The sequence below is a fragment of the Halichoerus grypus genome, chromosome 14 (assembly GCF_964656455.1).
Source record: "Halichoerus grypus chromosome 14, mHalGry1.hap1.1, whole genome shotgun sequence".
Taxonomy (NCBI): domain Eukaryota; kingdom Metazoa; phylum Chordata; class Mammalia; order Carnivora; family Phocidae; genus Halichoerus; species Halichoerus grypus.
The window spans coordinates 8084256-8098548 of record NC_135725.1 but is presented as its reverse complement, the minus strand read 5'-3'; the positions used below and the strand labels follow the sequence as shown (position 1 = coordinate 8098548).

The window sequence follows — 14293 nt, the reverse complement described above, 5'->3', positions numbered from 1 at the left end:
ACCCTGAGCGGCGGGGCCTCACGTGCAAACTGGGGGCGGCTGGCGGTTCTAGAAGCACAAAGGGCAGAGACATGTCCCGACCTGGAGGCGAGGACTGGGAGCGCTGCGGAGGGGCGCACAACCCAGGACGCTGCAGTTTATAGCAGCATAGACAGAAATGGAGAGAGTGTGGCCTGGATAGCTCACTGAAGAACAGACTGCAAACTCTCTGCTCTGAGGCAGAGAGTTGGAAATGGTCTCTTCTGCTCTGACTCTCGGAAGAGACACGGAAAGCCACCAGAGAAAGCCGCCAGAGAAAAAAAGCCACCCAAAACCGGTTCCCACTGAGCTCATCCCCCGCCACAGGGGGCAGGGCAACTCTGCCCAAACAGGGTTGCCTGAGTACCAGTGCAGCAGGCCCCTCACCTGGAAGACAGGATGGGAGAACAAGAGGCCAACAACCCTAAGGTCCCTAGAAAACAGGTGCATCTTGCTTGGGTTGTGGTCAATAATTTGGACTCTGTACATTCCCTCAACCACCCCTCAACAGAATAACTAAGAGGAGGAACCCCCAAAATAGGAAAGACTCAGAGATTATGACTTATGCCACAGATTTACAAATGGATTCAGATATAATCAAGATGTTGGAGATGGAATTCAGGTTAGCAATTGTGAAGATAATAGCTAGAATGGAGAAATCAACTAATGGCAACAAAGAGTCTCTAAGGGCAGAAATAAAAGTGAATTGGCAGAACTTAAAAATGCTATCAATGAGATCCAATCTAATCTACATAATCTAACAGCTAGGGTAAGTGAGGCAAAAGAACGAATCAGTGACCTGGAAGATAACTTAATAGAGAAAAAGGGAAACGAGGAGGTCAGGGAAAAACGACTCAGAATCCATGAAAATAGAATCAGAGAAATAAGTGACACCATGAAACGTTCCAATGTCAGAATTATTGAAATCCCTGAGGGGGTGGAGAGAGAGAGAGAGAGGACTAGAAGATATATTTGAGCAAATCATAGCTGAGAACTTCCCTAATCTGGGGAATGAAACAAATATTCCTGTCCTAGAGGCAGAGAGGACCCCTCCCAAGATCAACACCCCGGCATGTAATAGTAAAACTTGCAAATCTTAGAACCAAGGAAACCATCTTAAGGGCAGTTAGGGGGAAGAGATTCCTTACATACAGAGGGAGGAACATCAGAATAACGTCAGACCTATCCACAGAGACCAGGCAAGCCAGAAAGGCCTGGCAAGACATATTCAGGGTACTAAACGAGAAGAACATGCAGCCAAGAATACTTTATCCGGCAAGGCTGTCATTTAGAATGGATGGAGAGATGCAGAGCTTCCAAGACCGGCAGAAGCTGAAAGAATATGTGACCACTAAGATGGCCCTGCAAGAAATATTAAGGGGGGGTTCTATAAAGGGAGAAAGACCCCAAGAGTGATCTACAACAGAAATTTACAGGGACAATCTATAAAAACACGGTCTTCACAGGCAACATGACAACAATAAATTCATATCTTTCAATAATCACTCTAAACGTGAATGGCCTAAATGCTCCCATAAAACGGCACAGGGTTGCAGATTCGATAAAAAGACAGGACCCATCCATATGCCATCTACAAGAGACTCATTTTGAACCTAAAGATACATCCAGACTGAAAGTGAAGGGATGGAGATCCATCTTCTATGCCAACGGACCTCAAAAGAAAGCTGGAGTAGCAATTCTTATATCAGACAAATTAGATTTTAAACTAAAGACTGTAGTTAGAGACACAGAAGGACACTATATGATTCTTAAAGGGTCTATCCAACAAGAAGATCAAACAATTGTAAATATCTATGCCCCCAACATGGGAGCAGCCATCTACATAAGCCAACTGTTAACCAAAATAAAGAGTCACACTGATAACAATACGTTAATTGTAGGAGACCTCAATACTCCACTCTCAGCAACAGACAGATCATCTAAGCAGAAAATCAACAAAGAAACAAGAGCTTTGAATGACACACTGGACCAGATGGACCTCATAGATATATACAGAACATTCCACCCTAAAACAACAGAATACTCATTCTTCTCAAGCGCACATGGAACTTTCTCCAGAATAGACCATATACTGGGTCACAAATCAGGTCTCAACCGATATCAAAAGATTGAGATTATTCCATGCATATTCTCAGACCACAATGCTCTAAAACTGGAACTCAATCACAAGAAAAAATTTGGCAGAAATTCAAACACTTGGAAGCTAAAGGCCACTCTGCTCAAGAATGTTTGGGTCAACCAGGAAATCAAAGAAGAACTTAAACAATTCATGGAAACCAAAAAGAACAAAAACACAAGGGTCCAAAACCTATGGGATACTGCAAAGGCAGTCCTAAGGGGGAAATACATAGCCATCCAAGCCTCACTCAAAAAAATAGAAAAATCCCGAACTCAGCAACACTACACCTTAAAGAACTAGAGAAAAAGCAACAAACGATGCCTAAGCCATGCATTAGAAGAGAAATAATTAAGGTTAGAGCAGAGATCAATGAATTAGAAACCAGAAATACAGTAGATCAGATTAACGAAACTAGAAGTTGGTTCTTTGAAAGAATTAATAAGATCGATAAACCACTGACCAGACTTATTCAAAAGAAAAGAGAAAGGACCCAAATTAATAAAATTATGAATGAAAGGGGAGAGATCACGACTAACACCAAGGAAATAGAAACAACAATTAGAAATTATTATCAACAACTATATGCCAATAAACTGAGCAATCTGGATGAAATGGAGGCCTTCCTGGAAACCTATAAGCTGCCAAGACTGAAACAGGAAGAAACTGACAACCTGAATAGGCCAATAACCAGTAACGAGATTGAAGCAGTGATCAAAAACCTCCCAAAAAACAAGAGTCCAGGGCCTGATGGATTCCCTGGGGAATTCTACCAAACATTCAAAGAAGAAATAATACCTATTCTACTGAAGCTGTTTCAAAAAATAGAAACAGAAGGAAAGCTTCCAGACTCATTCTATGGGGCCAGCATTACCTTAATCCCCAAACCAGGCAAAGACCCCATCAAAAAGGAGAATTTCAGACCGATATCCCTGATGAATATGGATTCCAAAATCCTCAACAAAATCCTAGCTAATAGGATCCAACAGTACATTAGAAGGATCATCTACCACGACCAAGTGGGATTTATCCCCGGGATGCAAGGGTGGTTCAACATTCGCAAATCAATCAATGTGATAGAACACATTAACAAGAGGAGAGAGAAGAACCATATGGTCCTCTCAATTGATGCAGAAAAAGCATTTGACAAAATACAGCATCCTTTCCTGATTAAAACTCTTCAAAGTATAGGAATAGAGGGAACATTCCTCAAGTTCATAAAATCCATCTATGATAAACCCACAGCGAATATCATCCTCAATGGGGAAAAGATGAGAGCCTTTCCCTTAAGATCAGGAACATGTCAAGGATGCCCACTCTTGCCACTATTGTTCGACATAGTACTAGAAGTCCTAGCAACAGCAATCAGCAACAAAAAGGAATAAAAGGTATTCAAATTGGCAAAGAAGAAGTCAAACTCTCTCTTTTCACAGATGACATGATACTTTATGTGGAAAACCCAAAAGACTCCACCCCCAAATTACTAGAACTCATACAGCAATTCAGTAATGTGGCAGGATACAAAATCAATGCACAGAAATCAGTTGCTTTCTTATACACTAACAATGCAACTGTAGAAAGAGAAATTAGAGAAACGATTCCATTTACAATAGCACCAAAAACCATAAGATACCTCAGAATAAACCTAACCAGAGAGGTAAAAGATCTATACTCTAGGAACTACAGAACACTCATGAAAGAAATTGAAGAAGACACAAAAAGATGGAAAAACATTCCATGCTCATGGATCGGAAGAATAAACACTGTTAAAATGTCTATGCTACCCAGAGCAATCTATACCTTCAATGCCATCCTGATCAAAATTCCAATGACATTTTTCAAAGTGCTGGAACAAACAATCCTAAAATTTGTATGGAATTAGAAAAGACCCCGAATTGCCAAGGAAATGTTGAAAAAGAAAAACAAAGTCGGGGGCACCACGTTGCCTGATTTCAAGCTATATTACAAAGCAGTGATCACCAAGACAGCATGGTACTGGCACAAAAACAGACATACAGACCAATGGAACAGAATAGAGAGCCCAGATATGGACCCTCAATCTATGGTCTAATAATCTTCGACAAAGTAGGAAAAAATATGCAATGGAAAAAAGACAGTCCCTTCAATAAATGGTGTTGGGAAAATTGGACAGCCACATGCAGAAGAATGAAACTCGACCATTCTCTAACACCATACACAAAGATAAACTCAAAATGGATGAAAGACCTCAATGTGAGACAGGAATCCATCAAACTCCTAGAGGAGAACATAGGCAGTAACCTCTTTGACATCGGCCACAGCAACTTCTTTCAAGATACATCTCCAAAAGTTAGTGAAACAAAAGCAAAAATGAACTTTTGGGACTTCATCAATATAAAAAGCTTCTGTACAGCAAAGGAAACAGTCAACAAAACAAAGAGGCAACCCACAGAATGGGAGAAGATATTTGCAAATGACACTACAGATAAAGCACTTGTATCCAAGATCTATAAAGAACTTGTCAAACTCAACACCCAAAAAACAAATAATCAAGTCAAAAAATGGGCAGAAGACATGAACAGACACTTCTCTGAAGAAGACATACAAATGGCTAACAGACACATGAAAAAATATTCATCATCATTAGCCATCAGGGAAATTCAAATCAAAACCACACTGAGATACCACCTTACACCAGTTAGAATGGCAAAATTTGACAGGGCATGAGACAACAAATATTGGAGAGGTTGTGGACAAAGGGGAGCCCTCTTACACTGTTGGTGGGAATGCAAGTTGGTACAGCCACTTTGGAAAACAGTGTGGAGGTGCCTCAGAAAATTAAAAATAGAGCTACCCTATGACCCAGCAATTGCACTCCTGGGTATTTACCCCAAAGACACAGATGTAGTGAAAAGAAGGGCCATATGCACCCCAATGTTCATAGCAGCAATGTCCGCAATAGCCAAACTTTGGAAAGAGATGAGATGCCCTTCAACAGATGAATGGATAAAGAAGATGTGGTCCATATATACAATGGAATATTACTCAGCCATCAGAAAGGATGAATACCCAACTTTTACATCAACATGGATGGGACTGGAGGAGATTATGCTAAGTGAAATAAGTCAAGCAGAGAAAGTCAATTATCATATGGTTTCACTTATTTGTGGAACATAAGGAATAGTATGAAGGACATTAAGAGAAAGAAGGGAAAAATGAAGGGGGGGAAACTGGAGGGAGAGATGAACCATGAGAGACTATGGACTCTGAGAAACAAACTGAGGGTTTTAGAGGGGAGGGGGGTGGGGGATGGGTTAGCCCGGTGATGGGTATTAAGGAGGGCACATACAGCATGGAGCACTGGGTGTTATACAAAAGCAATGAATCGTGGATCACCACATCAAAAACTAATGATGTATGGTGATTAACATAACAAATTAAAATAAAATTTAAAAAAAAAAAGAAGAAAAAAAAACCATTAGTGAGTGAGTGAGCGTGTGTGTGCATATATTACATCCCACATGACCTGGTTGGTATAACAGCAGTTTTAAAACATTGTCTCCAAATTCTTTGACACTCCTCCCATAAAGAGGTGGAGTCTACACGCTCTCTCCTTGAACCCGGGTAGCCTTACAACTGTTTTGATCAATAGAGTATGACGTAGGTGATGTCGACTGATTTCCATGGTGTGCCTCACAAAAAGTAACGTGCCTTCTGTTTTGTCTGCAGGGAAACTCTCTCTTGGAACCATGAGTCTCCAGGAAAGAAGCCCATGGTGTGAGGAAACCATGTGGAGAGGCCACAGGTAGGCTCCCCATTGATGGTCCTAATCTTTGAGTCATCTCCATTTTATTAGTCAGGGTTCTCCAGAGAAACAGTATCCATAGGGTGTGTGTGTGTGTGTGTGTGTGTACATATATCTGGCAAATCTAAAATCTGCAGGGTAGGCTAGCAGAGTGAGTACCCAGGGAAGAGCCAGTGTTGCTCTTCAAGTCCAAAGGCCATCTGCTGACAGAATTCTTTCTTGCTTGGGGAAGATCAGTCTTTGTTTTGTTAAGGCTTCAGCTGATTGGATGAGGCCCACCCACATTCAGGGGAGCAATCTGCTTTACCCAAAGTCACCAATTTACATGTTAGTCTCATCCAAAAACACCCTCACAGAATCATCCAGATAATGTATGAACAAATATCTGGGTACACAGCCCACCCAAACTGACACAAAAAATTAACCATCATACCAGCCCAGATACCAGCCCAGGTAAATAAGGCCTTCTTGCATCCCCCAGACCAGGCTGGCCACCAGCTGAGTCCCAATGAGTAGCCTCAGTCAATGCCACAAGGAGCAAAAGAATCACCCAACCAAGCCCTGCCTGGTTCCTAACCCACAGAATCTGGAAGCATTATAAAATAGTTATTTGTAAGTCACTGAGTTTAAAGATAGCTTGTTCTACTCTAAGAATAACTGGAACACTAACTTGAATTCACATTACTCCCCATCTCTCTTGATGAGCATCAGCTCCACGGGCCATCCCAAACCCACCAACTCCTTCCAGCCTCAGAGCCTTTCAGCCCACCATTCCTTCTGCCTGTCGTCTTCTTCCTCTAGTTCTTTGCTTAGCTGCCTCCTTCCATTCTTCCTGCCTCAGATCAAATATTACTTCCTCAGAGAGACCTTCCCTGATCACTCTCTAAATTGGCTTCCCTCCCTTTCTTTGTCTCTATTTTTTTTTCTTCCATTGGGTTCATTTTCTTCAAAACATTTATCTCACTCTGAAATTGTCTTGCTATGTCATTGGTATTATCTTCCCCAATTAAAATATTAGCTCCATACAGATGGGCTTTTATTCAGCTCACGTATTGCTCACCCAGTGATTAGCACAGAACATGTGTTCAATAAATATTTGTTGAATGAAAAGTAAATGAATGCCTATATCGTTTGTAGGGACTGACTTCAGGATTCTGATCATAGGCTTCAACTTACTGAGTCTGTTATCACAGAATTTAATGAAGGGAGATTAATACTCCCATGTGATACAAAGGATGTCTTTCTCTGACTTTTCTTCTGCTCTTTTTTCCCCTCTAATGAGATGAGCAACCGCGAGGGAACAAAAAACCTAGCATCCTTTTAAAATACCTCAGAGACAAAATCACTGCATTTTTTACTTGATTATCTATGTGGCTTATTTATATATTTCCCTAAATCTTCCAGATTAATTAAAAGATAGCTCTTAACTGAGCAAGGGAAGAAATGTTCTCTCCTCTCTCCTAGAGATCCAGTCTACCATTAACCTTTGTGCGATACAGTCTCGGTTCTTAAATTCCTTTCTCCTCCAGCCCCCCATCATGGCACTGACCTTGGAGGAAGGGGTGGAGAAGAAGCAGACCCATCTCCCACCTGTTGTCTGCTTTCTCTCCATCTTCCAGTCCTTTCACATACTTGAGGTATGAAGATAACATTTTCCCCCCATCACCTCAACTCAAGACCTTATCCACAGGCCCTTCCTACTTGCAGCCACCCCTCCAAACCCAGCAGACAGACACCCCCACCCTATATACTTATTTACCAATTCCCTTACATTCTGATTCTCCCTTATATTAACCATGTCTTTTATTTTTGTATTCTGATGCTTTGACATTTGGAGTCTTGCTGACCCTAGGGAGACTGCCCCTCCTAGGTTAGCCAATTCCTAGAGATAGTAAACAACTCACCTGCAAGCACACTTTTCAAATACAAGCCAACCAATCCAGAACCCACATCCCCAACACCACCTGGATTGGGCTTTCACACTCCAGGCCACTATCCACCTGCCATAATCAACCCAGGACCAGGTGCCAGACAACTTGGGACAGCCGCAGTCCCCCAAGAGCCCACTGAAATTATTCAAACCTGCCAACCTAAGCCTGCTGATCCTGCCTCCCCCATTCCTTCCCACAGAGACCACAGTGAAGGCTCTTACCCACAATTCCCCTTACTCCATCGGCCCCCCAGCCCACCTATTGCTTCTCCATGTGCCCACCACCATGGCGTGGTGTGCCCCCCTCTCTTGGGAACTATGAGTAACTAACTTTCCAGTGGCACTCATCACCTGGTTTGTTGATCTTAGTACACCTCAAATTTTCTATAAATATACTATACTTTAAAACATCCCTCTAGACTGTACATCAAATCAGTGTCTTAATCATTTGGTGGCAACTCAGATTCTGCACTCAGTGCTCAGTATTTCAAGTTTTATTTTTGTAACATTTAAAAATGCTTGATTTAAATCACTGATGCACTCAAGAAACTTTTATTGATGTCTTGTGTGTACTGGGTATTGTGGAAGGCTCTGGGGATAAAAGGATGAATCAGGCATGCTCTCAGACAGGCTTGTGGTAGGACAGGGACTCAAAAAAAAAAGTAAGAAAAAAAAGGAAGGAATGACTGGCTGTCTTCTCAGAGTTCATAGGCCGGGGTGCTGGATCTCCTGGTGCGTTCCCTTCATAAAAATCATTGTCCATTTTGGAGGAATTGAAATAAGAACAAACTGGTTTCTCTTGTTCTATTCCCTTTTTTACCTGACAAGCTATTGACATTGGGAATCTAAAAGATTGTTCTGTTCCTCCCAGTTATTATCTATCAGACTTAATTAAGTTTCCTTTGCAACATCTTCACAGAAATACAGCCCAGCTATCCCTCAGAACAGCCTGAGAAACCTGTTGTTTTGGGGACAGAATATAAATATAACATTGATAACAATAGTGAACAGTTATTGAGCTCTTAATATATGCCAGGCATTACACCAAGCATGGTGTATGCATTATTTTATTTAATGGTGTAACATGTGTATTGCCATCCTTATTTTACAGATGAAGAAACTGAAGCTTACACAGGGTGAATAATTTGTTAAATGCAGCATAGCTTATAAAAGGTAGCACTGGGATTTGAATCCAGGCCCAGTTACTCCAGAGCATACTTGTTTAATAACTGATTCCATATGGGAGCTAAGAAACTGTATGATTTTCTAAAGGTACATTGCTTAGAACCATTCTTAAAGACCCTGGACCCATCCAAAAGACTTTATCCCAGGAGAAATCCTAGCCATTCGAAATTCTGCTGCTATATTTGAACACACCAAAATCTTTCTTCTAAGAGTTCATGAGAATCTGTTTTTAAACTTGCTCTGCCTGCTCATCATCCACAGTGGTCTAGTTGGTCATACAGTAAAATGAGCTACGAAAAAACAACTCCAGAATAGCTTCTCTCCCAAAACCCTCAATAGCATGCTTCAACAATTGCATTTTAGGATTTAAGCTAATAAGAGAGTGAGTTCTCCACTTTCTTGTGATTCTTTCCCAAGGAATTGTCAAAATCAGGTGACAATGACTGCCTGCCTCAGCTTTAATTATTCCTTCCATTTCCATTAGTCTGGTCTAATCCATACCACAGAGGTCACCTCTGGACTCTATTTACTGCATTAAGGGAAAGCATATTGCTCTCTGCAAGAGAATTATGTCCACATAGGCCAGGCATTCGGTAACTTGCTGGAGAGTCTGCAACTACAATCACCTTGAACCTCAGGTATTTCTTCTCTTAACACATATTTGTGGGAAAGAAATTCATAGGACACCAAATAACATGTCAATCTCAAATCTGTGCCTTTGTTTCTCCACGTGCATGGCTACAGATTAAATCAAATGACCATCATGGACAAACTGAACTCTTTTCTGGCACCCTGAGTTTTAAAATTCCTAGGAGAAAAATACTGAAAGCTACTTCTTTTTCCCTCTTGCAACCAAAAGAGAAATCTAAGAGTTGCTGAGTAAGGCTTTTGATCCCTTGCCAAGACTCCAGCTAAGACACTAGTCAAATAGTATTTAGTATTTCTTTTTTAAAGACCCAGACTTTCTCATCCCAGCCCAGAGTGAAGGGAGAAAACACATCCAAAGGTTTTCTTTCATTCCACAGCAAGCCTGTACTGAGTGTCGACTGTGTGCCTGAGTCTGTTCTAAGGCCTTGGAGATGGAGCCGTGAACTTGTATTCTCCTTATCACAGAGAAGCAGGTCAGTACTTGAGTTATTTGAAATCGCCACTGGAACCAATGCAGAGCACTTTAAACAATACTCAGAATCTTAGAAGTTAGGGTCAGAAGAAAGAAACTCCAGGAGTGTTTGGAGGCTTACAGCTGTCTGGGGCTCTGTTCCCTCCACTTACTAGAATGCGGTATTTAGTATGAGCTGCGGGGAGGAGCTGTTACCTCCTCTTATTTATATGCAAAGTTTCGTGCTCCGGAATGCATATTTTCTGGGGCCAGGTTCTATAGGTTTCCTTAGATTCTCAAAAAAGTCCAGGATCCTACTGTAAGGATTAGAAGCACTCCCTCAACATACCCACAGCTCCAGGAAGCCAGGGGTCGCACGTCGCTGTAAAGGTCCCTTTCTGAACCAAAAAGTAACGCCTAGTGGAACCACACTGGCCGCAACCGCCACTCAGACCGGCGAACACGCGCTTCAGAACTCGGTCCGCAGAAAGCGGCAGGTGTGGCCGGAGGGTGGCGGGCGGCCGGGGGAGGGAACAAGAGCCGAGCAGGCCTGGAAGTAAGGAGACGGGTTCCCTGTTCTGTTCTGCTCCTGATTAGGTGGCCGGCGAGGGCGTTGCGCGCCTGTCTTGTCCGGCCCTCGCCTCTGACACCTCTAAGTTCTGGCCAAGCCAAGTTCTCAGGGTCCGGCTGCCCGCAGCTCCCAAGTTCTCTAAGCGCAGTACAGATGCAATCTGGGCCAGCTGGAGTCAGGGACGTAGCCCTGCCTTCCCCACGGGCGAGCCGCGGGCTGCACACCTGCTGGCAGCGACGGAGACGGCGCAACCCCCGCGTCCCCGCGCCCCAAAGCAGCCGCGCTCTCCGCACACATCCCGGACACGCAGCCGCGCCCCCGCACACGCGCTGCGGGCGCTCACACCGCGCTCGCGCGCCCCCGGCCCCAACTTTCGAGCAGGACTCGGTACTTCACCGTCAGTCACCGTCGCGTCCGCCTCCTCCCCCGCCGGGTGCACCTCCAGCCGCAGAGACTTCGGGCTCGGGGGCGAGAGCGGTCCGGCCCCGAAAAGCTGCTCCTCGGTCACGAAGCGCAGTTGCACGCGGAACTGCAGGCGCGCCGGGAGCCGGGCCATGGTGCGAGCGCCTCTGCCCCGAGCCCTGGCGGCACCTCCTCCGCGCTGCTCTCGGCGCCCCGACAAAGTGCCGGGGGAAGGGGAGGGACTTGGCAGCGTGAGCCACCTTCCTCACCTCCGCGCAAGTCCGAGCGTCGACCTCTGCCAGCGGGCTGGCTCCCGCGGCACCTGCTGGCCCGCGTCGCCGCACCCCCACCCGCACCCCCACCCCACCACCGGGAGCGCGCGGGAACGCGGCGACACCCCCTCCCCCCCCCCGCCTCGCAGGCGCCACGCAGGTGCGTGCGGCCACCCCGCCCAGCCGCAGCTCCAACGCGCTCAAGTTTGGGGAGCACGCGCGAGGCACCTGGAGGCACCGGGGGTTTGGAAGCAGAAGGGTGACACCTGCTGTTCACGGGGACCACTCTGCGGGCGTGGGCGTTGGTTTAGAACCGGCCTTGGCCCGGGCTCAGTGCTGCGTGGGCCCTCGCCTCGTCCAGGTGGTTCTAAGGTGCTCACGGCCACGTGGGAGCGACCGTCCCAAGTGCTGAGCGCCGCTTCACTGACAGGGTCCCAACAGCAGCGGCAGCGAGGCGGTGGGGGAGCCCTGAGACCCTCGTGCAACTGTCTGGGCTCAAATGACCACAGTCGTCTCCCATCACTTGGAACTGCAAACTTGCTCGTTGCTGGATGGTGAACCATTTTCCTAGCTGTGGGTCAGGAGAACCAGGGACTCTCGTGCCCAAGTGGTCGCCTGACTCCAGCAGCTACCCAACCTAGCCAGTTGGCTCCAGCGTCGAAGAATAGGGGCTCAAAACCCTGGGAAGCCACATCACACGTGAGTCTTGTGTCCATTGAAGTTGGTCTCCTGCTGCAGGGGATTAAGAAAGGGAAGCAGTCTTTTGACCAGAGTCCCCCAGAGTCATAGACTCAAGTGCCATAAAGGGAACTTCTCTTCACTTTTTGAACCCATTTCTGTGTGTCCTTGGTCTGTGACCCCCAGGCAGAATGGATTACAGGAAGGAAGCAAGGATGGTAAATCCACTGGGATTCCATGAAGATAATGTCCTTAAGGAAGCAGGCTGACTTTATAAGAATGAGCTTCCCTAGAGGCCCTGGGGTCTGTAACTTCAGAGTGCCCCCCTCCCCCCCTGGGGGACTGGTAAACCCAGCCAGGCTCTATGAAAGCCCTGGTCTCATGGGTCTCCCCCGCCCCCGCCCCCACTCCACCTCCCACTGTTGTCCTCTTCCTGATGTGATCTCTCTGGCTCCTCACCTTCCTCCCTCCTGAGGACTTTTCCTCCTTCCTTCTCTCTTGTCTCTATCAACTACGTACCATGCTCTTCCTTCTTATCTCGTTCTCACTTCCGACTGCCTCATGGTTTTGATTTGTGTCCCGGAAGCCTCCAGGAATCAGATGTCCTTTAATAAGCTGGAGCTGTGGAAAGGGTTTCTAGTGTAAGGACCGCAGAACACCTGCATTCTGCCCCACCCCAGCCCTCACTATGTACTTCTGCCTGTCCTGCGTCCAGCCTCCTCAAAGCACTCTCCTGCTTTCTCTAGTCCTTTCCCCTTGTCAATTGCTGCCTTGATGGCACTAAGTACTTCCGTGCTACTGAAGACCCTCCAAAGTAGCTCTTGGACCTCTTTGTCCTTCTGTCAAAAAAGTTTGTTCAGCCTTCATATGTTATCAGCTGGTAACTGGAAAGTAAATCTGGGAGGGTAGGATGTCTGATTTACACTAAAAGTGAATGGTGGATGAAAATGACTCATAAAGCATCTCTAGGGGTGCCTGGGTGACTTAGTTGGTGGAGCATGTGACTCTGATCTTCAGGTTGTGAGTCTGATCCCCACACTGGGTGTAAAGATTGCTTAAAAAAAAAAAGCACCTCTAAAAGGGCAGTATCTTGACCTTAGTAGAATTCCCACCATACCCTCAAGAAACCTGGAGTTCTGTTACATAAAACAAACAAACATAACAGTAGTCTTTTCTCCACATTAATGCAGGGGGAAGAAACTCAACTTCAGCTAACTTGAGCAAAAAATCAAAATATTATGATTCACTAAGAAGCTGGGAAGTCTAAGCTTTGGTCCTGACTAGACTTAGGGACTCAGTTAAGGTTACCATATGGTCTCGCCTCCATTTTACAGAAAGGTCTTAGTCAAACGCTGGAAGCTGCCACCAATTTACATCATTTCAGCAAAGGCAAGGCCCCTTCTCCTCTCCAAATCAGCTTGGGTCATTGGAAAAGGACTAGTGTGCTGTGATGGGTCTACTCAACTGTGACTTGGACCAGGGAGACTAGTAGCCTTACCAAATTCGCATCATCTGAATGAGGGATGAGCAGACACCCAAAGGAAGGAGGCAGCTGAAGGACAAAGCAGGGACTAACCATAGCGCCTCACAGTGCTTACTACATGCCTACCACTGTCCTAAGCATATCGTGTACACTAATTCACTTACTCCTCCCTACCACCCTGGGAAACAGATACTGTTATTACCCTCATTTTTACTGATCAGGAAATAGGCATAAGGAGTAACTAACTCGCCCAGAGTCATAGCTGAGAAGTAGCAGAAGTCCTCTACAACGGTCCAGACACAAAAGTCTTGAATAGCCCTTAACCACTTTCCAAAGTTAGAAGCTACTAGACTAATTTCTTAGTATTCCAAATGGATACAGCTCAAGACCCCAGAATTGTAAGCACAGAAACACGTAACATGTTCCTACTTTCTTCCCTCTAGTCCTCCCACCCCCTCGAAGGTGGGCAAGAATTCCTTAGGCTTCCCCTCCCTCGAATGTTTTGCCTTCAAGTAGTTGTATGTACACCTGAGCAGTATTTACCCTGGGCCAAGCACTGGCAGAAAGTTCCATGAATCAGTTTTTCTGACTCCTGTTTTGAATATAAGGCAGATTCACTCATACCATCTATGTGAACCACCACTGCATTCCACTTTCTATCTTTAGTTTATTCCAAATTTCTTTTCAGGGCCACCAAACTTTTTTTTTTTTCTTTTCTTTTCTTTTTTTTAACC

The 14293-nt window shown here is 45.1% G+C and overlaps 1 protein-coding gene across 4 annotated transcripts in view; it reads right to left on the bottom strand.

Moving 5' to 3' along the window:
* The window catches only part of LOC118525368 (histone-arginine methyltransferase CARM1-like), a 283358-nt gene extending 271904 nt beyond the window's left edge, over positions 1–11454 (bottom strand). For all 4 annotated transcript variants that reach the window (XM_036076085.2, XM_036076089.2, XM_036076086.2 and 1 more), the window contains exon 1: positions 11121–11454. In XM_036076085.2, the coding sequence (XP_035931978.1) occupies positions 11121–11280 (160 nt within the window). In that variant the 5' untranslated portion in view covers positions 11281–11454. The remainder of the gene's footprint in view (positions 1–11120) is intronic.
* Positions 11455–14293: the final 2839 nt, after the last annotated feature.